Source organism: Synchiropus splendidus, chromosome 12, assembly GCF_027744825.2.
Source record: "Synchiropus splendidus isolate RoL2022-P1 chromosome 12, RoL_Sspl_1.0, whole genome shotgun sequence".
In the NCBI taxonomy this organism is placed as follows: Eukaryota; Metazoa; Chordata; class Actinopteri; order Syngnathiformes; family Callionymidae; genus Synchiropus; species Synchiropus splendidus.
Genome location: NC_071345.1, coordinates 20,108,542 through 20,134,334, shown reverse-complemented (window position 1 = coordinate 20,134,334; position 25,793 = coordinate 20,108,542). Strand labels below are relative to the sequence as shown.

Genomic DNA, 25,793 nt, shown 5'->3' with positions numbered 1-25,793 from the left:
AGTTTTATTAAAATGAAAGTTCTCAGACAGAACAATCCTCAATCAAACAATGTTGGGTTGTTTCATTCTCAATGTGAGAAAACACAAGTGACATTTTGTAAATATTACATGATCAAATGTTGAAAGCACAAATATGTTTTAGACTATATACAAGAATATTCATGGTATTGTTTGAGGCGTGGAGAAGTATAAAAATATTATTGTTAGTTTATGTTTGGGGTGCATCTCCTCAGAGGTTACTGAGTGTTAAGATAGAGTTAAGCAAAAGCAAGATTTGAGCAAAGCTATGGAAGACAGAGCAAATATGTCTTCAAGAGGTAGTAAAGTAAGGTGGCTCTGACGGAACATCAGAGTCGCGTTACTGCAAGTCAAACCACAGAGCCGTATGTGGCACCAGCATGTGCCGGACAACACTACTAATGTCGCACTGTTGATCCCAGTCCGGTTGAAATCCACATTAGAAGTAGTGTGTGTGTGTGTTTGGTCCGTGTTCTCTTCCCTGACTGTGCCGGGCAGGAACTGGTCCCAAATACTGTGTTCCAGAATCCACCTGACAGCTGCTTTAGTCCACTTTGTCACACACCTGCAGAACTCTGCTGTTGAAGTCTTCTGGCTGGTCAGCATAAACATAGTGTCCCGCTCCACGGATTGTCTGAGGCGAGACGGCAAATGATGGCGGCACAATGTGACTCAAGTTTGCCCATTTACTACAGTACATCTACATGTTTGCAATGTAGTTCTGTTGAATTCTCAATGTTATGTAAACACTGTGTTACATCGACCAAAGTTCTCCAGAAATCTACCTTTCCATGTAAACATTTTTGAACATTGAGTCTTGCCGGTGCTCTAATGTAACTACCCTTTCTATCTAAAGGTGTCTTTACATTTCAGAGACCTTACACAAGCTAACAGTGTTGACTGTTCAATAAACATCCACTTACTATTATGTCCACATGGGAATTTGGCCTCTTGTCTCTCACCAAGCTGCCAGAGTTGCTGTCGATGCTGGAGCGCGAGCCATAAATGATGGCGATGGGAATGGAGGCACAGAGCTGCTCAATTCTCGGCAGCATGGGTCTCTTGGCCCAGCCATTGGGAAGAGTCATGTTCTTAAAAGCTGTCTCTCCACTGAGAGCACAAAGTAGACAGTGAAATAAGTCACCAAACAACCAAACGAGGTGTTGACGCTGATATCACCAACCTGGGGCTTTGGACATTTAAGTGGTATATGTACTCGGCCACGGTGTTGTCATTGAACATGGATGAGAACTTCCTCTTGAAATCGGGCCTTAGTGTCTGGACCAGACTAGGACCTGGTAAACCACACAGTGGATGATCCATACATAAGTGTTAAAGTAGCGTTTTTGTGGAAAACTTCGGGTATCTAAATCTAACTAAAGGCATCTATACTGATGGATAACAGGCAGCTGTAATGTAGAGGTTTCTCATTCAGTCATGATGGCTCCACCAATTCCTTCCCCTGGTTCTCACATCCCTCATCTTACCCAGTGGTCCCACAAGTCGCAGGCCAGCCAGCGGATTGAAAGGGCTGAACATGGCTCCCAGGGCTTTGATCCACACAGGAATGGGGCGATCCGTCTCCACTGTGTCTGGGTGCTCAGAGATGCCCCAGGGCTCCACAAGGACAATGTGCTTTACTCTGCAGAGAACATGAAGAACTATTCACAAACAGCAGAGTTTTTATAACTCTCAGAATAGCACTACATAGGCGCTTTACAATACAAGTGGTTTTAGCATCCACTGGCCAAGGGCCCAGTGATGGTGTTGTCAGACACTGTAGCTGAATGCATTTACAGCATCGCATGTTTCAATGACGTTTGCGGTGGACTGTCATCTCTATGAAAACAGATACCCCAGCGTATGTGCTGTGTGTTCTCCAACACTAAATCTACAACAATAGCCCGTTCTTCATGGAAGAGGAGGGGAAGACAAAGGGACATCGTGGAACCAAAATGAGATCTAATTGTAATGTGGTCGGCCAAAATACAAAATACCTGCGTTGGTAAATTAATTTGCAATACCAGGCCGGATCTAGGTAAGTTGACAAACATGGCTTACATGAGGTAGGAACTTGGATAACCTGGCTTAGATAATGGAACTTGTATCATACATGTCACAACATACCTCTCAGGGTATTTGATAGCATAAGATATCGACAGGTATCCACCGAGGTTGTGGCCGAGCAGCACCATGGTCTCCAAACCTACTTTGGCTCTCCATTGTTCTATGGATTCTATAAATTGCTCCTCAGCTTCCTGGGCATGCAAAGAGAAAACAGGTCTACTGCTCTGGCCGAAGCCCAGCAGGTCCAGAGCGAAGACAGGCCGACACATCGACAGCGCATCCAGGTTCTGTGCCCAGAGACCCACTCCACCTCCGAATCCATGGAGGAGAACCAAGGGTGTTTTGTCCTTTACTTGGTCAGTGCAAATGGTTAGAGTCCAGAGAGAGTTGTTGTTGGAGATCTGGATGTACTGCTTACAGATGTTGCTGACAACACCTGGAAATAAGAAGAAATCCGGTCATGAGGAGAATAACTCTTGGGACAGATACACCAATGGACACACACACACACACACCCACACACACACACACGAACATACCAATCTGTTCCGAATGCAAGTTTCCTCAAGACTGATTTCAACCCAGGACCGTCACATATAACGTAGTTTATACATACACACGTTTGGGTACGCTGCGTTTTGATAGTGCAAACACAAACCAATTTATCTCAGGTGTTAGGAAGAAAACAAAAATACAATCAAATACAAACAAAAAATATCCCAGATCCTTTCTTTTTTTGCCCTGTACATAGCATACACTTAATATAATATTTCACTGAAACATTTAGGGCTGACTGCAAAACATGATCATTTACAAGTCATATGATTTTGGTTGTGTTGTGTACTTTCACTACTGAATTGTAATATGCCACACAGAGGTTTGGATTTCATTAAACAGTTGAAGCACTATGATAATGCAACTTTCATGTGACTGTTTGGTGACAAATGTGGCTTTACCAATGTTTTTCTTATGCATGCCGTTCCACTCATGTGTCATAATGGAGCTCTGCTGCCATCTTCTGTCCATTTGAGCTCATTACACTAAGAATATGTTATATATTAACATATAATGCTCAAACACTGTAACACAATATAACTACAAGTCAGTTACACTGACAGTGAGATCAATCTGTGCACTTGATGTGACAATTTGTCAATTTGTGTCAATTTCACATGCAGCTGTGCAAATGGAATAGACGAGGAGAACACAATTCTGACTTGTTTTAAGGACATAACAAAGTTGGATCAGCTGCTAGTGTGTTTTTCCACTTGCGTGCGACTCCAAATCCAAACCTCCATGGGTTAATACATTTGATTTCCATGGATAATTTATGTATGAGCACATTCAGCTATGTAAAGAGAAGTATTTAATAAGAATATTTCATTCATTCAGATCTAGGCTGTTATTATAGTGTTCTCTTTAATTTTACTCCCTTTGCCGTTATTTTATTTATTTATTTTTTTAAAAAGAATTACACTACAGACTCAAATGATATCTGTATTTTCAATCAGTATTACCATTTGTCTGTTTGGCATTTCACAGTCATATAGGAAGTTCAATGCACAGTCATGAATGTAAATGGTAAATTATAACTGACATACACCAAATAAATATTCACCCAAGAGAAAAAGGCATATAACATGATATTAAGACACAAGCAAACACTCGAAACTCTGCTTCTCCAATTCCTGGGGAACCGGGCCAAAGGTCAGGGGAAGAATGATAAGCAGTTTCAGAGAACTGCAGAGAGACGGCACCAGTACACCTGCAGCATTTGGGCCCTAAGCAACAACTCAAACTTCTACTTCACCCCAAAACCATTGGTGTTGCAATGTTTTTGAATGACGTGAGACCATGTTACTTCTAAAGTTGTAAAACCTTCATTAAACTCTGCAGAACACCAGGGGAGGCAAAAGTGTGGGTGATAGAAATAGGAATAGGTAACATCGAGGATCTGGACAAACACCAGTGATCAACAAGGTCAGAAAGGTAAACTCTAAACTCAAACATGAAAGAAGTTATTCATCTACATCTGGAGACGGCGGTAACATTACTAGCTGACAAGAGAATGTGAAAATCTAGAGCTGATGAAAGGTTTAACAGCATCAACAAGGATGGCAATCTATCTAAAACAAATGTGGTGGAGGAGTAAAAATCTGACCTTTCTGGTGAAAAGCTTGACATGTTTATGGTTGTTAATAACACAAGGGAATTTAAATAATGAAATATAAAACTGACAGTTTGTGAATGACCGGTGTGCGTTTGTGTGAGATGCACTATGCATGTTCATCTGCCTATGTCTGCACAGAGACTGAACGGTCTACATCATGTGGAATGGTGACGCAGACCATGCGGATGACTTCATTTTGCAACTATGTAACTGGATAATTCATTATGCAACCATGTAAATCCATGTTTTGTTATAGCCCATACATAGCATCTTCTAGATCTCTGACAAAATAAAGATTCGTTTCCGCATTTATTTTGTCTTTTCAAAAAGAGCGGAGGGCTGGGATGAAGAGAATCACAACCGTACAGACCATTTTGAATGGACTGCCTTTTTGTAACAAGCTTTCATTGAACATACTTATGAATAGAAGTCATGTAACATATGAGGTCTTCATCCTGTGCATCTTCAAATAGTGCTCTTACATCTCAACATTTGTTCTTCAGCAGACTTCAGCTGGCTTTGGGAAGTCGGACACCACGATGGCAACCAGTCAGGGATCCACCACCACCTACACAGAGATGTCAAAATGCTTAACAGGACCACATGAAGTTCGACGACCAACAAACAAAAAGTCAGAGAATACCAGCCTTGTTTATATGAAGGTACTTGAGCTCGTGCATACTGATAATTTCTGAGTAGCTCCCTCCTCTCTATGATTAATGCTTCAACAAAAAATCTTCATCTGCATGGTCAAGACTGAGAGCCACCATAACAACAACAGCCCTCTTTTTTAGGACTGTACATAGACAGGGGAAACAACAGACATCCTCATCAGCCATGAACCTGTTCTCAACAAGGGTCATTGATACAAAGAACCAAAACCAGCAAAACTTTTGTTGCTTGTTTGTTGCTTTTTGTCAAGTTAGTTTGTGGCAATTTCACTAAGACATAGCTACAATCCCACACTCTCGCACCAGAAAAAAAGAGGGACTAATTCATACACAATTTCTTGTATATCTTATGTATAAAAATACATTGCAACTGAGATGATTCTGAGCCCTTAGTCCCTTCTAAACACCTTGTTTCGGTTACTGCTTCCATTACAACTAAATATAACAGGATTATCAAAATATTGTAAACTCAAGAAGAAAGGATTTGGTGAATAGTTTTTATCTGCATGTGGCATTGCTGCTTTTGACCGCTGACAACATCAAAGACTGTCGAATTGCTCTCATTATAGCACAGCCTTGCCCAGGAGAAGGGAGGGAAAGACACGTTTACCTCACTGTGGTACCCATAAAGCTCCACACGCCGCTAAGCAGACTGTGAGAACCGAGAGCGGACCACATTCTCCGAACGACCCTGCAGTCACAAACAAAACAAGAGGTCAAAGAGCACCGGCGGACTATGAAACATAAGGACTCGAACCTCACTTTCACTTTCCATACTTAATCTTGATGTTATTCCAGTTACAACAACACAGTTTTAAAGAGTGCAAGGGATGTGGTCAACATAGAGTGAGCTCACCTGGGGACAAGTGAACTTGTGGCAACACGACTCAGTACAAGGCACAGACTACATGGAAGTTGTGTGTCAAGCGAGCGGAATACGCGTACGCGCTCATGCGTAACCGAGTGGCGTCAAGCTGATTCGGTGGACTCACCCACTGTCCGCAGCCTCTGTTCGCGATACAGCCATGGTGGGACACTTCCTCGATTCCCGGTATCTACACCGGTACCCCTGCTACTGCGGTCTCATATGTTGTCAACAAGATAAATGGTATTTTCGCAGTCACCTCGCCGACAAGCGGTCCGCTGCGAAGTGTGATCTCCACCCTTCCAACAGGCATTCAGAAAACAAATCAAGCGCACACTGCCACTGCCTCGCCAGTCATTGCGGAAGTTGCTTCAACGAAACAAGTCTCAGTTTTAAAGACGATCGGTGAGTTGAATAACATCTGTCTTCTCTGTGAACTATGATCGTTTAAAGAGCCATGCAAAGTAAATGTAAATGTGGGGGTTCATGCCCTATTTTGGCACGTTGAGGAATGCCTTAAATTATTCTCTCGTGTAGTTAAAAATGCCAACAAAACTAGTCATATTGCATGTATTCGTCCACCTCATTGTTAACGGTGCGACCTTAGTCAACAGAAGTGACAACCGTGCAAGCTGAAACCTGGCAACCATTAAACTTCGATTTCCAACATTTTGAGAAATTCATCCTGTTGTGATTAAGTATGGATCAGTCCACCGCATTTCTGCCCCTGCTTCCAACTAGACAGCCACGCCCACGTCGGTGGTACGGCCCAGCCAGTCCATAACTGGCCACGCCATGTATAAATATCGTGATCTATTTTAGTATGGACACTCGAACCGTGTAGACGCTTTGCGTTCAGTCTGATTAATATGACTTAAAACCCTTGCAACGAATTGAGTCAGAGTAAGCGAATTAAATCTCAATACCAAAAATATGAATCTTTTCTTATCTTAAATAACTTGATTTGAGGTGAAATGAATCTGAAAATTCAGTTGGAAATACATTTGTATTCATGAAGCCCTTCCACTGTTTACAGAAACGTCTCTCCTTGAGTTAACAACTCTAAACATGATGTCATACAACAAACGTTCTATATGGGAATAGTATATTTGTGTAATGATGCGTGTGAAAGGGAGCACATCCTTGAAGTTATTACTGTATGTATGTATTTTAATTACTTTTTATACCGCTAAGATTTTGATTCCCACATTGTTTATCTGTTGATCGTGTACTGAAGGGAGCTTCCATGAGAGTAGATGATGCCGCAGGAGTTCAGTGGCACATTCACCCCCCTGGTGGTGCTGGAGCTGGCTCCGGACGTGAAGGAGGAGGCCGTTACATGGCTACTTCGTAGGATACGAGACTCTCAACAAAATGGAGGTAAATCATATCAGCATGCAGCATTATTCAGGTTGTGATGTACTGATATTATTGCTTGACATTATTTTTCTCATCCGTTTTCCCCTCACAGGTGCTGAGCTGCTAATCGAGCAACTGAGTTTGGGATTTGATGCTGATAAGAAGGAAAACCCAAACCTGTTTGTGGTGGGGGCGTCTTGGAGTCGGCTTCTTTCTGGGGCTGAGGAAGCAGGTCTCTTCAAGGAATTCAATGACGGATCTATGAGGGGCTTCACATGCGCAAACAAGAACAACTTCAAAAACTTTCATGGTAAGCACCGCCTCTTAATTTAGTAGAGCACTGTAGGCTTCCACACAAGTGTGTGTTTGTGCTCGCGTGGAGTTGTTAGGAAAACACAGGTTTATAGGGCTTGCAAGTTTTGTAAAGGTTTTCCCCGATATTCAGTGGGTTTTTTTTTAGTATAGTATAACTTCTAGATGTGATTGAATTGTGATTGTTCTTCTTATTTGCATTCGTTGGGATTGCTTGAACCAAAATGTTTCATTTTGTCATCATGAATATTTCATGATAATATTCCAAATATTAATAATAATACTATATTATTCTACTATTGAGCACTGAAAAAAGCTCTAATTTTGGCCCTGTTTACACAGCAACAGAAACATCATACAGTAATCTGAATGAATGACTGTAATGTTTATTTCAATCTGCTGTAATATTTTGACTTTGAATGGTTTATCTGCCACCATCTTGTTAGCAGGCACAATATTACACTGCCTGAATCTGACAAATGTTAATCTCATATATCAAAATGTGATATATGAGGCACACACACACACAGTCAGTGTCAAAAGACTCCGCTGTTGTGGTGTCAAGCTCCCTCTCTTTCAACTAAAATGCTTCACTTAACTCTTGCAAGTGGACAAAGGACTGATTATGTCATGATAAATGATGTTTCAAATGTGAAATCTCAGCCTACTACCATTTTACTACAACATCACCTAGTTCCTGCTGATGCTCACCAACCTTGGCCTGCTGAGTCCATTGGCTAATGTCGTTCCATGAGGTGAAGCAACTGACAAGGAAGCCAAGAGCGATTGCCATTGCAGTCCAGACATGTCCAGCATTTGGGGGCCATTTACTGTTGAGATAATCCTACATTAGGCTTGTCCTCCTATCCGCCCATTTCCCTTATGTCTTGTGACACCAAAGTATTGTGTAAAGTACTGGCCAGAAGAATTGTTACTCACATGCCCAAAATAATTCTGCCAGATCAGAATGGGTTTGTACAGGGCAGACAAGCATATCATAATACACATAGACTGTTAAATATACGACACGCCAGAAAGAATGCTGCTGACCACGCATCTTATCCCTAGATGCTGAAAAAGCTTTTGATAGGATAGAATGGCGTTATCTATTTGAGGTTCTCATGAGATTTGGTTTTGGAGACAAGTATCTCAAATGGCTGAGAATGCTATACACAGATCCAACTGCAATAATATCTACCAATGATCAAAGATCGGGCCCCTTCACTCTCTCCAGATCAGAGACAGGGATGCCCATTATCATCATTATTATTTTTGTTTGCAATAGAGCCACTAGCCATAGCAATACTTCAAAAGCCTGGCATAGCTGCAATAAAGAAAAATTGTCTCTTTTTACAGATGATGTTATTGTATTTTTAATAAACATAAACACCTCACTACAGTCAGTAACAAACCTTTTAAAGGCATTTGGTGAGTTTTCGGGATACAAAATAAACAAATAGAAAAGCTCTCTCCTACTCTTAAATGACAAAGAGAGAAGGTCCCCTCCAATACATACACAATTTAATCTTAGTCTTGATGGTTTTACCTATTTTGGTATTAAAATTTTCTCCAAATATAGATGACATTGCCTCTCTCAATTATGATCCTGTAGCACAAGGAATATTGAACTCATTTGAGAGATGGAATAGCATGCCTATCTCAATGATTGGTTGTGTTAACATTATAAAAATATCAGTTCTGCCAAAGTTTTTGTACTTTTTCAGTCTTGTTTCTGATGCCCTATCTTGGGTAAATATAGACAACCATTCAGTTAAGCTCCCTCTAAAATCATATCTTTATTCTGCACAATTCCGCATGCTTATTAAAAACACTTTGAATCCTTTTCTTAGAAATACTATTTTAGTATGGCACCAGTCACATGCTTTCTTAAATGAAAAATTACGTTCTCCGATCACGTTTTTCTCCAGTCTGCGGTAATGATGATTTCAAACCAGGCAAATCTGATACAGGATTTAGAAGGTGGTTGGACATTTATACCACGAGGATATCGGATGACTATCATATTCCTAGAAAACATTTTTCTAAATATCTGCGATTGAGAAATTATGTTGTGACTACCAGTGGCTCATGTTTGGAACCCACACTTTCCTCAATTGAAAACCTCACTGTCCAGAATCTGTGTAAAACTGGTCATATGTCGAAGTTTTACCATCTATTACTAAGTGGATCTAAGGAGAACTCTCATTCAAATCTTCATGCTTGGAGGAATGATCTTCAAACTGAAATATCAGTGGAAGAATGGGAGGAAATCTGTTTTAAATGTCAAACAATCAACACCAGATTCAGTCTATTACAGTTCAAATGCCTTCATAGAATTTATATTACACTGGTAAAATTAAAAACCATTTTAATCCCAATATACCAGATGTCCGTGTTAAATGTAACAAGGAGAAGGGGAGAGTGTTCCACTGTATGTGAGAGTGTGAAGAATTACAAAAATTCTTGAAGGATATAATGGACTCGATCTCAAAAATAACAAAAATAAAGATTCCTTTGGATCCTCCATTGGCTATTCGACACAAGTTTCTATTTCTATTAATGCACATTAGAAAAAAATTATAATTTTCTGTTTGCTACAGACCAAACATGTTGTTGCATTGAAATGGAAAAATGTTTCAGCTCCAACACTTGGTCAATGGATGTCCAGCAATCTGGCTCTCAAAAAAGTGACCTATATTACACAGGGGAAAGTGCATGACTCCTATGATATCTGGACACCTTTTATGCGATTTGACAACAAGAGTAACCTTTTCTTTATTTGCTGTGAACGTGATTTTATGTGACTGGATTTTGTACACTGTAAGTTGGTATTGAGGGTGGGGGGGTGGAGTGGAATGTGTATTGTTGTTTTCCTTCTTTATCTTTGTATTTGTTTGTCATTTGTATTTGTATATATTTGTAATTATGAAAATTAATAAATATATGTATGAAAAAAATGTATGTTAGTCTTAAGAGCATATGTCACATTTGCAGTTCTAAAATGCATGAGAGTTAGTCCATTCCCTCATGATTGCTCAGGTGCTGATAGAGTACACCTGCTGCTTATTTCAGTGTGAGTTGCTGTTCTCCCTTTTCCACCCTACATGAATTACTTTGTGCTGCCCTGTCTCCAGGAGAGGGCGACGGCTTCCTCAGCATGGCTGAGTGTCAGTACATCATTAAACATGAGCTGGACACTTTAAGAGCCAAAGATGAGACTCACGTTCCAGGTCATGTGGAGGCGAAACTCTACCCGGGGAAATCTATCGGTGAGTTTTACAGTCACTCGTAAACCTGTACGCAACTCATAGATTTTAATATTTCCCATGTCAAGTAATATAGGATAAGAAGAACAGGAGGAAAGTGCCTCTGCCCACTTGTCTTCCACATCCTAAATCATAAATATGCTAATGTGTGTGTCTTTCATGTATTTTTTTAAGGAAACAGCTAGCTTGCCAGGGGGAAGGAATAGATGATGCAAGCTCTTACCAGTGCCAATGAAATGATTGACCATGTTCATCATTCATCCTAAGATATGTGTAATGCTATGATGGGGTCCTTGATTTTGAGGTGCGGGCGGTGTAAAAGTGCTAGTTGTGCGTACGGCTGTGGCCCTTGTAGAGTGTGGTACATAACATCCAAATATTCCATCAGGTTTCTGTAGGACAGGTGTGCAAACGCTGCTTCCTTCATCCAAGATAAGAGGAAATACTGGGTTTGTCTGGAAGACTTATTACATTTGTGATGTTCCATTGGTTCATTTGGATTTGTGGATGTTGTGAAGATTTTCTGGATTTTTCTTTTTTTTTTTTTTTTTCGCAGTTTTCAACGGTTCAATGGTTTCAACGGTTTCGGACGAGCTCTGGTTAAATAATTAATTCCACTTACAGTCCAATAAGCAACAGTTAGAAGGATAAAACGCATGTCAATTATATCAGGCAAATGAAATCATAGTGTGGGTGGAAATAAAACATTATTTTGGTATTTTCACTTTGAGAGATACATTTCTTTTAATGAATTACAGTCAAAACGTGCCAATCTCTTGACCCAAAATAGATGTTGAATGATTAAATACAATACCAAAATCTGTTTCTGTAAAAAATTTATATTTTTTTTATTTTTATTTCAGAAATATAGCAATATGAGTCAATCTGTGCTCATCAATCACTTTTGTATTTGTTAAAAATGTACAGTTGTTGTTTTTTTGTTTGTTTTAATTTGCCACATCTGAAGTTCGCAGATTGCAATCCAAAGGTCTGCTGATCCAAATCTTCCCACTGCATGAAAAAGAAGAACTTAAAAGGCTTTGTTTCTCCTGGTACAAAAAAGTGCGCTTCTCCTTCCAGCCTCTTGGTGAGTAGCAATGACTATCATGGGCTTGATTCCAGAGTGAGCCACACATGTCAATCTTTTCTTCTACTGCAGATAGCATCAGACACTATTTTGGCGAGAGTCAGGCCCTGTACTTCGGTTTTTTGGAGTACTTCACGTTGGCCTTGATGCCTATGGCTCTCATTGGTGTGCCTTACTATCTGTTTGACTGGGAGGATTACGACAAATATGTGGTCTTTGCTGTTTTTAACCTCATCTGGTGCACGGTTATTCTGGAGGTAAGGGCTGTTTTTGACTTGGGTCCACAGAAAACTCTTCCAACTTTTGTATTACGGTATTCATCTGATTGTTAACTTGACTTCAAAGTAAGTGTGGTGTGCAGAGGTACATCAGTTAATGAATTAGCATCATTATTAATGCTCCATTTGCCTGTCCATTGCATTGCATTTTCTATAATGAACATCCTGCAGGTGTACACGCACAATTATAACCAATAATAAAAAAGTAGTTTAACAATGTACACACAGTCAGTCCATGCCAGGATTCTGTTCACTTCTGTCGACTGTATTTCCATGAACATCCACCGTGCCATCATACTCCTTATAGATGAGCTTTCCCAGTCCCTCTAAGAGATTTCCTGTCAGATAGGTGGCCGCAAGTGCCACTGCTCACAAACCGTCAGCAGTCCAGGCTTGGGCCTCTTTTCCCCTGCCCTCTAACATTGCTCCACCAAAGGTACCTGGTGACCTTGTGCAATCAGGGAGATCCGGTGTTTAGCTCTCCAGCAACAGTGGAGATTATTGTGCACCTCAATATTGCAACTGCCACTGCAAATCCCAAATGACACAGCTGCACACCATGTGTACAGTAGTTTGAACTCACATCTCAGCACTTACTTCACCCCAGAAAGGTTGAGACATTCATCATGTCATTCCTCATCAGACTGTCTTTTCGGCATAGAGTCTTCGATCGATCTCGACCATGTAAAGATTTAATTCAAAGGCGTGATGTATTCAGACTTGAGACGACTCAAACATGAGTTCATAGTGTAAAGTCCCTCTTTGTGACTCTTAATATTACGCAGTGTATAACAGTGATATTTTATCTGAACTCTTCATCAGCTATGGAAGCGTTCGTGTGCCTCGCTGGCTTACAGCTGGGGAACACTGTGCAGAAAAAAGGCCTTTGAAGAACCACGTCCTGGATTCCATGGCGTCCTTGGGTTTAACCCTGTGACTGGACGTGAGGAGCCACAGTACCCCAACGCCAAGAGGCAACTCCGCATCTACCTGGTGTCTCTGCCCTTCGTCCTGATCTGCCTTTACCTTTCCCTCTTTGTTATGATGGTCTACTTCCGAATGGAGGGTTTCGTTCTGATGATTCATGACCAGGAGCCCACCTTCTGGACGGGAATCCTGGTTTTCATCCCCAGTATTATCTATGCAGTGGTCATTGAGGTCATGAACCTAATCTATAGATATGCTGCTGAGTTCCTGACGGAGTGGGGTGAGTTGTGGGGTGTGGTGTTGTACTGTTGCCCCGTGAACGATTGTGTATCAACCACTATAGCCAGTTATTAATATATATATATATATATATATATATATATATATATATATATATATATATATATATATATATATATATATATATATATATATATATAAGTACGAACACATTATATTCCTCCATCCATTTATGTCCATCTTTTTAATGGTAATACTAAGGGTTTGCTAGGGCTACTGTGACTCTCTGTGTTTCTCAGGTTTACATTCGATTCAGAATTGTTTCAGTAAGACTAGATTTATAGAATCCTTGGACTGATTTTAAGAAGTGTGATGAGCATAAACAAAATAATGTCAATAACTGTCACTTAATATATCTTTGATATATCAATTTTTGCTGAATAAATACACCCTATTCAAGTCAATAGTAACTAAGTTTTAGCTGGAAATGAAGACTTGGAGTGGGCTTTTGGGATGTTGATGTAATGTAGAAGCCGTACCTGGTAACGCCAGCTAATATAACTCTTGATATTGTTGATGTCGACAGAGAATCACAGGCTGGAATCATCATATCAGAACCATTTGATCCTCAAAGTTCTTGTCGTGAGTTTCCATCATTTCTACATCTGTGTGTTCTTTTCATCTGGACAGAATCACAACAATCGTTCCTGTTTTACAGTTCAACTTCTTCAACTGTTTTGCTTCGCTGTTCTACATTGCCTTTTTAATGCAAGACATGGCGTTGTTGCGGCAGGTCAGTCACCTTGCTCCCCGCTTAACTGCCTTTTATTAATGAAAACAATTCATTTCCACAACTATGAATTTGACCTCCGAGTCGCCACATAACTGTTCTCAGAGTGTCAATAAGCTGTGCTCCACTGTGAAGGCCTTGTTTTGTTTCTTCTGCCACTAGAGTCTGGCCACGCTGCTGATCACCAGTCAGATCTTGAACCAGTTTATGGAGGCTTTCTTGCCCTACTGGCTCCAGAGGAGGCGAAACAAGAAGATGATCCACAAAGTCAAAAAGAAGAGAACCATGACGGACAATGAGTTAACTCTGGCAGAGCAGGTCCGTCTGGAGGCTGATATGAGCACGTACTTGGTAAGTCCATGTTAGTGTGCCATGTGGTCAGTTCCTCCTGTGTTATTGAAGTGTGCAGAAACACTTGTTACTGTCAAAACATTCTGTCTAAAGCACTTATTCATGAGTCAGTTAGATTTACTTACAGTGGCACCCTAGGATTTTCTGTAAAGTTATTAACTTTATGTGACTGAATTTTCCCATCAGTTACCTTGATTCCTGAAATCTTAATCAGAGACAACAAAACATGGTCCATTGATTCACAACATAACTTGGTAGGAACAGTTATTTAGCAGTTGTGTTTTAAGTTCATGTTTGAAGAAGGTGCTGCTTTTCAGGGAACATTCGACGACTACCTGGAACTGTTCCTGCTGTTCGGCTACGTCAGCCTCTTTTCCTGCGTCTACCCTCTGGCTGCTGTGTTGGTGGTGTTGAACAACATCACAGAGGTTTACTCCGACGCCTTCAAGATGTGTCGGGTGTTCAAACGACCCTTCTCTGAGCCCGCTGCCAACATTGGAGTCTGGCAGGTGAGGAGCCACAGTCTGTCAAAGCTTTCCTTTCTAGCTCTGATCTTTAAAAGCCAACAAAAGCAGATGCTTGATGTAGCCGTGAATGATCCAAGCAGTGATCTCAAATGTCATGTTTGACCAGGAGTCAATGGCCTGAAGTGATCATGAGCATGCCTGGGTTTCCTCAAAAAATTCCCACTATTGCAATCTAAAGGTGTTAATGAAACACTTGAAAAACCTCAACCAGGCCGTGCTCCCCAAAAATTATAGGCTTCCATCAACATTTTCATCAGCACCAGCTCCCAAGGCCATAGACTCCGGTGGTGTGGGTGAGTGCTAGATGTGGTGTGGAAGCAGGAGACGTACAGTGCAAATATCCACTTGGTATAAGCATTCGTCCAAACGCCGCTGCACTGGAAACTCGCACAAAGTGCAATTGTACTATGTGCCCACCATCCCACGTTCCCTAGTTCACTCCCAGCTGTCTACGTATGTGCTCACTCAAACTGGTGTTTTATTTGAGCGGAGCTGTGTGTGTGGCCTGTTTTGTATTCTCATGTCACATGTGGAGAGCACACTCTTCTGTTTACCGCACAGCCAGACATCAACTGTGGAGGTTCTACGGGTCTCATTGAAGTCAAATATATGTTCTCAAAACAAGAGAATTGTCTTCTCTGTCAATAACTATTTGAACAAATGCATGTCAAGACGATCACTTGCAGCTGTCAGTATCATTCACATGTGTACTTGTGATGGCCTCATCTCACTGGTGACTTTGACTGTGCACATGTTCACTACATGATCAGAGAGCACAAAGAAGACTTCTCTATTGATTTGGAGTTGTCAAACTTCATCGCACTGAGGAAGGGCTGAGAGTCGGGTGGGGGAAGTGGAGCTATATGTCACCAGCAGTACTGGGTAGTGTGAAAGTGCAGACAGGTAAATGATCCTGTGTTCCCAATATTGGGGCAAGAGCTTCAGTGATGGATGATATATTGAATGTGTAGGAGAGAAAACATAGGCCCTGTTATATTACATGTCAACGCTGCCAGGAATTTGAAAAATACTGTAGTGGAAACTGAAGAGTGGGAAAAGGAAATGATCAACATCTGGCATGAGATTGTTTTCCAACCTGGCCAGTATGTTAAACAGGCCCCTCACAATATGGTTGTTGAAATTGAAATAAATGTAAAAAGTAGTGTGATAAAATACATTTTAAAAATACATTAAGGGAAACAACCTACCTATGAACATGAAAGGTTGATGACGTGGTTACATATGGGTTTTGAGGCATAGTGATAAAGATCCCAAAGCTTTCTTCCGAAGAGATAAAAATAAACAAAATAAGTAAGTCTGAAGTACTGAAGAGGATAGGTACTTTATATGATCAAGAGTGGTCAAATGGTGGTGGATAAGACGAATATAAGAATGTCTTGCACGCTTCTGACACGTCCTCTCCCACTCTGTTGATGTCAAGCTGGCCTTCGAAACCATGAGTGTTATCGCTGTGGTGACCAACTGTGCACTCATCGGCATGTCCCCACAAGTCAAGGCTTACTTCACAGACTCGGAAATGCAGCTCATCCTCTGGACAGTGGCGATTGAGGTAAGAATTTCCCATACAAATATTTAGAACTTTATTTTCCCACTGCTAACTTCAACTGAAGATCTTAGTTTTCAAGGGATGAGTGTGTTTGTTGGACATATGGGGTATGAGTAGAATGAAATCCTTTCTTGATCTTTTTATGCAATAATAATGGACTCTATGAAAAACAGTTCTCAAGGTTTCAAAATTGGTGCAAGTGACAGTCAAACCCTGATGTCAGACTGTTGTAAACACTCGAGAGTAATTCTAGCCACCTCCAAACCGTTTGGAAAAATCTGGTGGAATATACCATTGCTTGTATTCATTCCTGTAATTAATGACATCTTACTATTAGTTTCTTTTATTTTTAATCATTTATTTATTTATTTTTGTGTTGATGTCTTTATTTTGAACTATTTCAAAAAATGAAATTAAAAGAATGCTAACAAAAAAATATACTGGTGGAAAATAAATGTTTTAAAACAGACAAAAAAAAGAAATCATTCTACTGAAAACAATGTTTTGATGTTGGCCTTGTGTCGTCCAGATCTAAAGATAAGTAGCTGGGAGGTTCATAATCGGAGTCTGTAGACAGATGGCCGAGATATTTGAGTGAATGACATCATGGTCATCAGATTTGTGCTTCTGCCACTGTGCCCTCCAGTGTGCAGGCCCGGGCTCAGAGTTTGTGAATGGATTAAATGTGGAGAATTAATCTGCTTGTGGGGATTATAAAGCAGCGCTCTGTCAGGCAGAAACAACACTTGGCTGCTTGTCCTTCCTTTTGCTCTGATGATAATCCTTGTGAACAAGCCACTGTTGTCATTTTGAGTCACATTACTCTACAATGTCAAGATAGAAACTATGGGACCTTAATGTGAGACGGCTGTAAAACTGAAGAAAGACCTGTAGCTTGCGTGTGGCTTCCTGGTGACTGAAGATACAGGCCTCATTTACACATACTCACATCAGCATGTTTCTTGATGTCCACGTTTGTATGTGGTCAGCTACAATATTGTTCCTCCATCCATTTATGTTTTAATATTATGTAATTCATTTAAGATGGAGACTGACTCATCTCTGTCCTGCCTGTGACCTCAGCAAAGGAGAGTGCTGCCAGTTGTGTCAGGGAGTCAATGAATTTACATGCAGTTTTGGTAACTTCCAACAGAATAATTTAACTGCCGTGATAATACTTCTTTAAATTGTGTGTTCATCTCTGGATCCAGGGTTGACAACACGTCAAAGTTCCTTGGATTCATTTGTCTCCTCTTTGTTTTGGTCTCAGCAGTAGAGGTGAGATGTGAAAACATTTTGGGAGACTCCTTTACACATCTGGCATCTGCGACTGCTTTGGTGAAGGAGGAAGACCAAGCCGATCTTGGTGATACATAGGCTTCTCAGAGCAGCTTGGCAGCCTAATAACTTCATGTTATAAATGACCAAACTATATTTGATCACTGTTGTCCACCACAAGTCTATGGGGAGAAGTGAGAAAGGCAGGAATGAAGGCAGCTGCATGCGTACAGAGAGTTTTGTTCCAAGTACCAATGCTGAGGTCAAATGTAGAAGCTCCTGAAGGGGCATTTCATGTCAAAAGGAGCATGAGCCACTGTATCCTTAAATATAGCATCCATGCAGTCATATGCTTTGCTCATTTTAGATGGAAAGGTTCACTACGTTACAATGCAATTACTGAACCTACAGCTTTCTTCTCTTGCCATTGTTTGAGACATTTACTCGGTAAGTCTTGGAGATCTGGTGAACACAGCTGTCACATGTCGGCGTCTTTAGCAAGGGTTGTCTTCACATGTATCCTGACTTGATTATGAATTCAATTTGTCCCACCGCAAAAAAAAAAACAAGACCTGAATGAGGAGGAGAAAAGAAGTGATAGTGTAGTAGATGGTGTAGCTGGTGGGATTGTTTTCAGTGACTCACCTGTCAGCTGATAGAGCTGATCCTCGGATGTGTCGCGTCACTGTGCTACATCACTATCTTGATCGTGTTGTGTCACTGCTGTGATCTATGTTTAGTGTTGTTGATTCAAAACTAAGTGAAGAGTAGTGCATGTTAGACGTCAGACGAACCTGACTGATGCTGGGACAAGAGCACAGTTTGGGGCACTTATTTTTATGTCGGAGGTTTTTATGATCGGGTCTGTTGCTAAGACAAGGGCTGAACCGGGAGTGTTGCAGCTCAGGGATCTGCCGCAGCTCTGCTATAATACCTGGGTAATTACCATCCAGCTCTGACTTGCATGGCTGAGCAGTTACCAGGCAACCAGCCAGACAGCCTGAGAAACACATGCCATGTTTCACAGTGATGCGTCCAGAAGGGCGAGGAGAGGGAGGTCATGAAAAGTCATTTGACTTTAGTATCATCATAGAATGACGGCTATTCATTATGGAAGCAAGCAATAAACCAATTCAGATCATGTAATGCTGATGCACCAGCCTTATCTGCTCTGGTGAACACTCCATTCAGAGAGTATATATCATCTTTTAATGAGTGACTGACGCGTCAAAAAAGGAGTTTTTGCTGAGTCAGTGCTCTGCAATTCAAGAGCTCCAGGAAATAAGGAAACTGTGTTGTAAACATATTCCTTCATTAGTGGACGTTATTCACATGCCAGGTTGGGGTTGTGTTAGTGTTGGGCATGTTCGACATTTTTCATTTAACATTTTTCACTATTACTTTTTTGTTGCTTCATAGTTTTCAACCAAGAAGCACGAGCCGAAGTGAAGCTGTTCATGTGATGGACCTGTCAAGTTCATTCTAACACACAAAAAACTAAATGTAGCCAGCATTAAAAAAGTAAAAAGTTCATTGGCCGGATTATGTGATTTTAAAACTGTGCTTTTGTGGGAAAACTCCAGGTTCGTGGGAACAATGGCTTCTCAAATGTCAAATTATGTGCCTGAAAAGGTTAAGTGTCACTTGATGCGCCCTGATGATGTCACTGGAGAGTGCTGAGACACACACTGTCCAGTGTTGAAATACTGGATACATGAATGAGGGATTGCTCACTTTAGTTCCGATCATCAGAAAGACTGAACCAACCTCAGATGGAATTTGATAAGAAAGATTGACATTTAGCTCAACTTCGTTTCTTCCTCTCCAGCACGGACTTCTGGCCTTCAAATTCATCCTGACCTTCCTCATCCCAGATGTTCCCAAACACATCCAGATCAAACTCTCCCGTCTTGAGTTCGAGTCCTTGGAGGCCTTGAAGAAAAAGGTGAGACCACGTCCGTCACAAGATGAAACTTTGCTTTAGTTCATCATGTCCTGGCACAATTGCACTGATAATGCATGACTGCTGCAGTCAGTTCTGCCAGTGGTCTCAGGCACTTTAAGCTGCTTTGTATGTTTGACTTCAGAGTATAATCACTGACCAAATTGTAACGGAAAACAGCGACTACATCTTGGACAAATGACTCAGAGCTGATGGTGGGACAGAGAAAGAAGAGGAAAGACCAACTCAACAAACCTCCACTTCCGTTCCATTTGTACTTAAGTGCAAGTCCTTTTGGACCGGGTATCAGGCACAGACTATTTAACTATGTTATGGTTAATATTTACGTCCACAATAAGCTTCAGACCAGGCCGAATAACATTTGTGGACACGTTTTGAGGGACTGTCTGTCAAATGTCATACCTAACTAATGCACAACAAAAGGGTCTCATCTTAGCAAGCAGTATCAGCAAGTGTTAATGAATCTGCCGACTGAGTTCAGGAAAACTACTGAGTCATCATCCTGATACTCAAGGCCACAGGACCAGATTCAGCCCTCTGAGTCAGTTATTGTGTCTAGAATCAGATTCAAAAGTAGATCAGCTCGAATACTCGTCGAGATCGTGAGCTAAGGAGGTTATTGTGTTCACGGTGGCCATTCAATGTGTTCGAGCCAGCACAGAATAGAAATGTCAACAACCAAAAACTGGGAAATCTGTGCAGTTGAAGAGAATTTGCTGAAAGATGGGAAAGCATATCTTTATGCTTCATTATTGCTTCTGAGCTACAATTTATGGATTTTGAGAAAAAGCCTTATATGAAGTTATTATTCTGCTCTATTCATGTTTTTCCTTGTTGAAACATGTTTCATTATCTACAATACATGTTCACAATTCCTACTGTGACATTTTGGCCTGCTGACCTTCCATCACATGAGACCAGTCTGTGAACCGTTTGGTCCTCAAGTGTCTGGCCACTAACCATGAGGCTGCCATGTGTGACTCACCTGCTCTAACCTGCACCTGTGGTGTCTGTCAGAGCTCACATGACGTGTGTTCTCTTGGTTCTGCAGCGGCAGCTCAATGTTCGGTGAGTAACTAGTGTGTTGGTGTATCGACGCCCCGAAGCCTTTGGTGAAAAGTGTGGCTCTGCAGTGAAATGCACGAAGGCTGCCAGAAGACAGACTAACCACCATGACCCATACATGAGTGACCGTCCTTTCCTCTAATGATTTCCTTTAAGAGAACACTGCCGGTGATGGTGTGGCACATTCACTGACAACCTCAGTTATAAGCAAGTGCAGGGTCAGCTGTAACCCTTTTATGGCCTATCAGTTATTGGTCAGAAGGCTCCAAAACAAGGGAGGACCAACCTCTTGGCATTTCCCAAACAAGACGGTGGATTTCTCACGCATAAAAACATCATCCACTGAGAGACACTGCAGTGGAATGTACAGCAAGTAATGGCTAAGTGAACAATGAGAGATGCCTCACATCTAAAGGATGGTTTGATTTCTATTGAAGTCACAAGTGGCTGGTCAAACATGTCATGACACTAAGCTAAAGCTAAAGGAAGAGGCAGGGGTTCATGGTGCACTCGACAGAGTTGCCTTTGCATGCCAGAGAGAAACAAAGACAGCAAAAAAGACAGCAGCGTTACTTGTAACAACAACATAATCATGGTTTATTTTAGTCTGATCAGCCGAGCTGGAAGCACAAGTCTGGCCGACCAGTGGTCTCTGACTCTGGCGGCCCGAGGTGGACAAGTCAAGCTCACAAGAGAGAGATTTATGAGCTTTATCGACCTGTTTGAGAAAGGATTATTATTTATAAGTTAAAGTTGTTTCAAATGCAAACTTGAGAGCAGGGTACTGACGCCAGCGATTCTGGTTAGAGTCGTTCTACTCTCTTGATGTTGAGCTTTTATGGAGATGTCCACCTGCAGAGGGCCTTGACTGGAGGCTTCACGGTCATTTTTCGTCCTCAAACCTCATCCTGAAGATGGATCCTCAGGTGATTTTGTTCTGGTTCTGTTGACTGGAGGTCGGAAATGTGCCCAGCTGCCCTACTCTAGAACAATAACATTGAGTGCAGTTACATGCAGAATAAAAATCAGACTCGGACAAGTTCATGCTCCTAATCACTAATCACTCCAATTCATATCACATGTTGAAGCATTTGTGCTAAGGTTTAGGTTTTCTGGCTGGCGATTTGAAATGTACACCTGAGCACCTCTCTGGGCAAGTCTTCCACAGCAAGTGATTCACATCCTACAGCCTCATTTGTACTTGATAGCTGGTCACTGCAGACTGTGGCTTGGTCGACATATGGTCGACAAATTAATCTCAGTCTGAGACAGTTCACCCTTTACACCACAGGAGTCAAACCGCTCCTCCAAGGGCTGCAGTGGGTGCAGGCTTTTGTTGCAACCAATGGAGAAGACACCATGTCACCAGTTGTCTGAAGCTGTAATCTGTCTGGTGCTGCTTATTTCAGCTGACATCTGATTGGCTAACTGATCTGTGTTTGCAGGGTTGGAACAAAAACCCGCACCCGCCTTTTGTGCATCAATTTGACTCCACTGCTTTACACCAATCCCCATAAATCTTGCTCAATGCTGGATTACTTTAACCCTCGATAGTTTTTACACCCTGTCGAGGATTGCCAAATAGGATCCATTGTATCGTCATACTGATGTTCATCTGAGTACAGATGCAGGTGTTGTCCTTAACATAATTTAGGGGTTGAATACTTCACTTTTGAATAGGGATGCACCGATTTTGATACCAGGCTTGAGTACTTGTACCCATAGAATGGGTACCACTACCATGAAACCAATAGCACTTTAGGGCACTGCGCAGTTGGGGAAAACAAATGTGATTAACCTCAGTGAGTACTCAAATGAGTAGTGTGCTACTCGTACACTCTGCTCTGCATACCGAACCTAAAGCTCTACTACTGGTCCACTCAACTGAATATAATGAGAGATTGGTCTTTGAACAGGAAAGAGTGAGCCTAAGGGGGCGATTTCAGGTAACGAAAAAAATCAGGTAGCGAAAATGTTTAACATCTGTGTAGAGTACAGGTTTCTGGGCATATGTGGATCGAGAGACATGTTTCATTCAGTGTAAGAATGTCGACCTTAGCCACTGCACTGACGTACCTGGTACCTGGCAAAACTGTGTGAAAGCATGTCCTCTGACAGATGTCAACAGTCCCTGTTCACATGTTCTGGAGTTGCTCATCTTTGACATTCTATCTTGAGCACTTGGTTTCTGCTGTTCACCCAACTGTCTGCTCTCGTTATTTGGTGTAGTTTCTGCACACGGACTCTCAGTTAACAGGAAGGTTGGCCAGAAGTCACTTGTCACTTGTGTCAAGGTTGGCCAGAAGATACATTTGGGAAGTGGAAATTTCCAGAGCCACCCACCATGCTTCATTTTCTTGGACTGGAAATGTTGACATTGATTCTTGCTCGTGTCAGTCATAGATGACACAACATTTGCAACCCTTTTATTCCTTATGTAGAGAATAACACTGCATAAGTCGTCTTTTCCAGTGGGTGTTTATGTATGCGCTACTGGACACGTGCTGCGTTCCAGGTACCTTGAAAGTGAGAACTCGACCCTGGTATGATGTCACAGCCAAGTTCAGCACGTTCCAGTTACTTACCATTTTTAATTTTTATTAAGTCTCAACATCCAAGTGAGTGAATGGTTGTTTGGTGTGTTCAAAGGGGAAAGACAACCAAGTATGGAAGTGTGAAATCACTTTAAACATAGATGAGTTTTATTGTAGATCTAAGCATGGCCTGGATTTAAATGAGGAAGTGCTGACCCTCCTTGGTCTGTGACAAGTAGCCTGAACTTTCTTACTCTTAAATCTGAAACAGGCATGAATTCATCGCACTGACACACTGCAGAACTGGCGTCCTGTTTTCTTACCCCGCTGTCTGTCATGCGTGAGGACGTTTGAGCGGTGCACAACTCCACCCCAGGACACACGTTCACGCAGTACCTCCAGCTACCCCTCATAACTCTGTGTGCCTTTTGTGTTTCAGAAAATGCTTGAAGCTTCGGAAAGCAGGTAGATCATCCAGCGAGGAGAAAAGAGGTGGCTTCATCTGCTGACCCGATGAAAAGCTTTAACGTGTCACCCACCCTGCGCAGGCACTTTCCTTGGTGGCTTGTTTCTTGAATGCTGGACTTCATGGCACTCTGTAGCAAAACTTGTGACACTTTGGTCATGCTGGCTTCAACTTGTACTGTAGTTTGGGCACGAGCAGCAAAGCAGTGATGACCTTCACCCCGGAGGTCACACCAACGATCAGCACGTACCCACCTGTATACTACCACTGTATATTCCCTGCTCTGGGATTGAGAACAAATGTTAGTGGCCATTCTGTATTCAGAGGCTTTTACACGTTATTGGCTGCAGACGTTGAGAGGAAGTGATGCAGCAGGAGTGGAGCGATGGGACTGACCAAACGGGCCGTCCCACTGTGTTGATCTGGAAAACCAAGTCTTTTTCTTCAAAAGTGACGACATTAAGCATTTTGTGCTGAATCATTGTTTTTATTTTGGCAGTGACTGGACCATCTACTGTTTCTACCTTCAGTTAAGGTCCGTGGACAAGTTAAAACAGTAGAACCAAAGGGCCTATTATCAATAACAAATTTGCTGAGTTGAATTGCAGGAACCTGAGGGAGAAAAGTGTCTTATCTGTTGACTATTAGGTGAGAGAAATAAATGCCAGGGTCAAAAAATACTCATCTGTGGATGTCTCTGTGTCATTTTTCATCCTTGCCTCTGCATTTAGACTGAGACGCCTCCGTCCCTGTTCAACATTCAGCATATGTATGTGTGAGTTAATGATCAGTGCTGAAATCGGTCTGACAAAAGCTGGTGTCTCATACTGCAGAACTGCTGTACGATCACTGTAATACCAAAGCTCTGTTCAGGAGACACTTGTATGAGAAGACTAACTGTCTTACTCCAAGCTCTGAAGAGCTGTGCTGCACTTTATGAAAGACTAGAGACGGTCTCATAGTTGTGTATGAAAATAGAAGAATTCTTATGCCTGCAATGAAGGCTGCCGTCATGTCTTGTTGTAGCCACTGCTGCATCACATGGTCATCGCATTATTGGCTGCAAGTTCAACGAAGTGGCTCAGTACTCTGTACTGTATGAACATTTTTTTATCAATTGGAATTGTGGCTGCACAAAAGTGCTTTGACACGTTGTCACTGTGGCTGCTGCTGCCTTCAGCTCTGCATCTTCATGTGAAACTTTGGTTAGAGAGGTGAAAAATAGATTTGACAAACTCGCCATTTGTCTTTGATTCCAAAGTTTAGTTTCTTCAACAGATGAAGATGGTTAAACATGTTACTGCAATAAAACCTACTTCTGAAATTCATCGTCGTCCTGCCAGTTCCTGCGTTCCTCAGCAGGCTGGCTGAAGATCAGCAGGCTGCAGCCTGTCGAGTTGCTGATAGACTTCCTGAGACACATTGTGGGTCCTGTGGTAATGTGTGCTTCCTGCAGTTGTGACACTTCCTGGCTTGCTTCCGTTGCGTGTATCACCCAAAAGCTGTCTTCCTCTCCCTGCTTGCTGGCAGTGGGTTGCCTGCAGGATTCATGCTGATCTTCAGAGCGTCACTTTGTTCAGTTACACTGACTCCTTGTCGGAGCATCGGTTTGAATGGTCGTGGCCACGGCCAGTGGCTCCTGCTGAGGCAGACACCACTCAATCCAACGGGAGGCATTGTTCCATTTGCAAGAGGTGTCCGCTGTGATCCATCAAGCTGGACTTGGATCATGTTGAGGCCACGGATCCAGAGAAAGTGTTATTCTGGACAGTGATGCCAGTCGCTCATCCCACTGCAGCAGTATCTGGTGGGGAGCCCTATGAAAAGGACCATACCCAGCATCTGAATTAGGCAACTGGTTGAGGAGATATCCACCCACTTTGGTGTTCCAGAAGGACTTCACAGTGACCAGGGAAGGAACATTGAGGCGGAGGTCTATGCAGACGTCTGTCGCCTACTGAGGATAAGCAGGACTAAAGTGGTGGTCTTGCC

The 25,793-nt window shown here is 41.9% G+C and overlaps 2 protein-coding genes across 5 annotated transcripts; one reads left to right on the top strand and one right to left on the bottom strand.

Moving 5' to 3' along the window:
* Nucleotides 1-6,194, bottom strand: abhd5a (abhydrolase domain containing 5a). 2 transcript variants are annotated; one of them, XM_053880990.1, is made up of 8 exons: nucleotides 5,919-6,193; nucleotides 5,537-5,617; nucleotides 4,738-4,823; nucleotides 2,146-2,521; nucleotides 1,506-1,660; nucleotides 1,202-1,313; nucleotides 942-1,128; nucleotides 1-652 (listed from the first exon to the last, which is right to left on the bottom strand). In XM_053880990.1, exons 1-8 carry the CDS (start codon nucleotides 5,951-5,953, stop codon nucleotides 563-565), a joined length of 1,122 nt encoding a protein of 373 aa, XP_053736965.1. In that variant the 5' UTR covers nucleotides 5,954-6,193; the 3' UTR covers nucleotides 1-562. The 2 variants fall into 2 exon arrangements, with proteins under 2 accessions (XP_053736965.1, XP_053736966.1); XM_053880991.1 differs by lacking the exon at nucleotides 5,537-5,617 and having other exon boundaries at nucleotides 5,919-6,194.
* Nucleotides 5,617-24,644, top strand: ano10a (anoctamin 10a). Of its 3 annotated transcripts, none has more exons than XM_053880986.1 (14): nucleotides 5,617-6,196; nucleotides 7,029-7,171; nucleotides 7,263-7,460; nucleotides 10,597-10,731; nucleotides 11,696-11,815; nucleotides 11,888-12,072; nucleotides 12,916-13,300; nucleotides 13,847-13,902; nucleotides 13,979-14,053; nucleotides 14,213-14,401; nucleotides 14,719-14,910; nucleotides 16,370-16,498; nucleotides 19,602-19,718; nucleotides 23,775-24,643. In XM_053880986.1, exons 2-14 carry the CDS (start codon nucleotides 7,048-7,050, stop codon nucleotides 23,802-23,804), a joined length of 1,935 nt encoding a protein of 644 aa, XP_053736961.1. In that variant the 5' UTR covers nucleotides 5,617-6,196; nucleotides 7,029-7,047; the 3' UTR covers nucleotides 23,805-24,643. The 3 variants fall into 3 exon arrangements, with proteins under 3 accessions (XP_053736961.1, XP_053736963.1, XP_053736962.1); XM_053880988.1 differs by lacking the exon at nucleotides 5,617-6,196 and adding an exon at nucleotides 6,739-6,948 and having other exon boundaries at nucleotides 23,775-24,644; XM_053880987.1 differs by lacking the exon at nucleotides 5,617-6,196 and adding an exon at nucleotides 6,739-6,952 and having other exon boundaries at nucleotides 23,775-24,644.
* The last annotated feature ends 1,149 nt before the right edge of the window (nucleotides 24,645-25,793 follow it).

What these genes read in the sequence shown, in the direction of transcription:
- ano10a (XM_053880988.1), top strand. Translation starts at nt 7,048, where the DNA reads ATGATGCCGCAGGAGTTCAGTGGCACATTCACCCCCCTGGTGGTGCTG. An exon ending in AGACTCTCAACAAAATGGAG is followed by an intron (nt 7,172 to 7,262) that starts GTAAATCATATC and finishes TTCCCCTCACAG; the next exon opens with GTGCTGAGCTGCTAATCGAG. An exon ending in GGTGCACGGTTATTCTGGAG is followed by an intron (nt 12,073 to 12,915) that starts GTAAGGGCTGTT and finishes ACTCTTCATCAG; the next exon opens with CTATGGAAGCGTTCGTGTGC.
- abhd5a (XM_053880990.1), bottom strand. Translation starts at nt 5,953, where the DNA reads ATGGCTGTATCGCGAACAGAGGCTGCGGACAGTGG. An exon ending in TTTATGGGTACCACAGTGAG is followed by an intron (nt 4,824 to 5,536) that starts GTAAACGTGTCT and finishes ATCTCTGTGTAG; the next exon opens with GTGGTGGTGGATCCCTGACT. An exon ending in GCTATCAAATACCCTGAGAG is followed by an intron (nt 1,661 to 2,145) that starts GTATGTTGTGAC and finishes TGTTCTCTGCAG; the next exon opens with AGTAAAGCACATTGTCCTTG.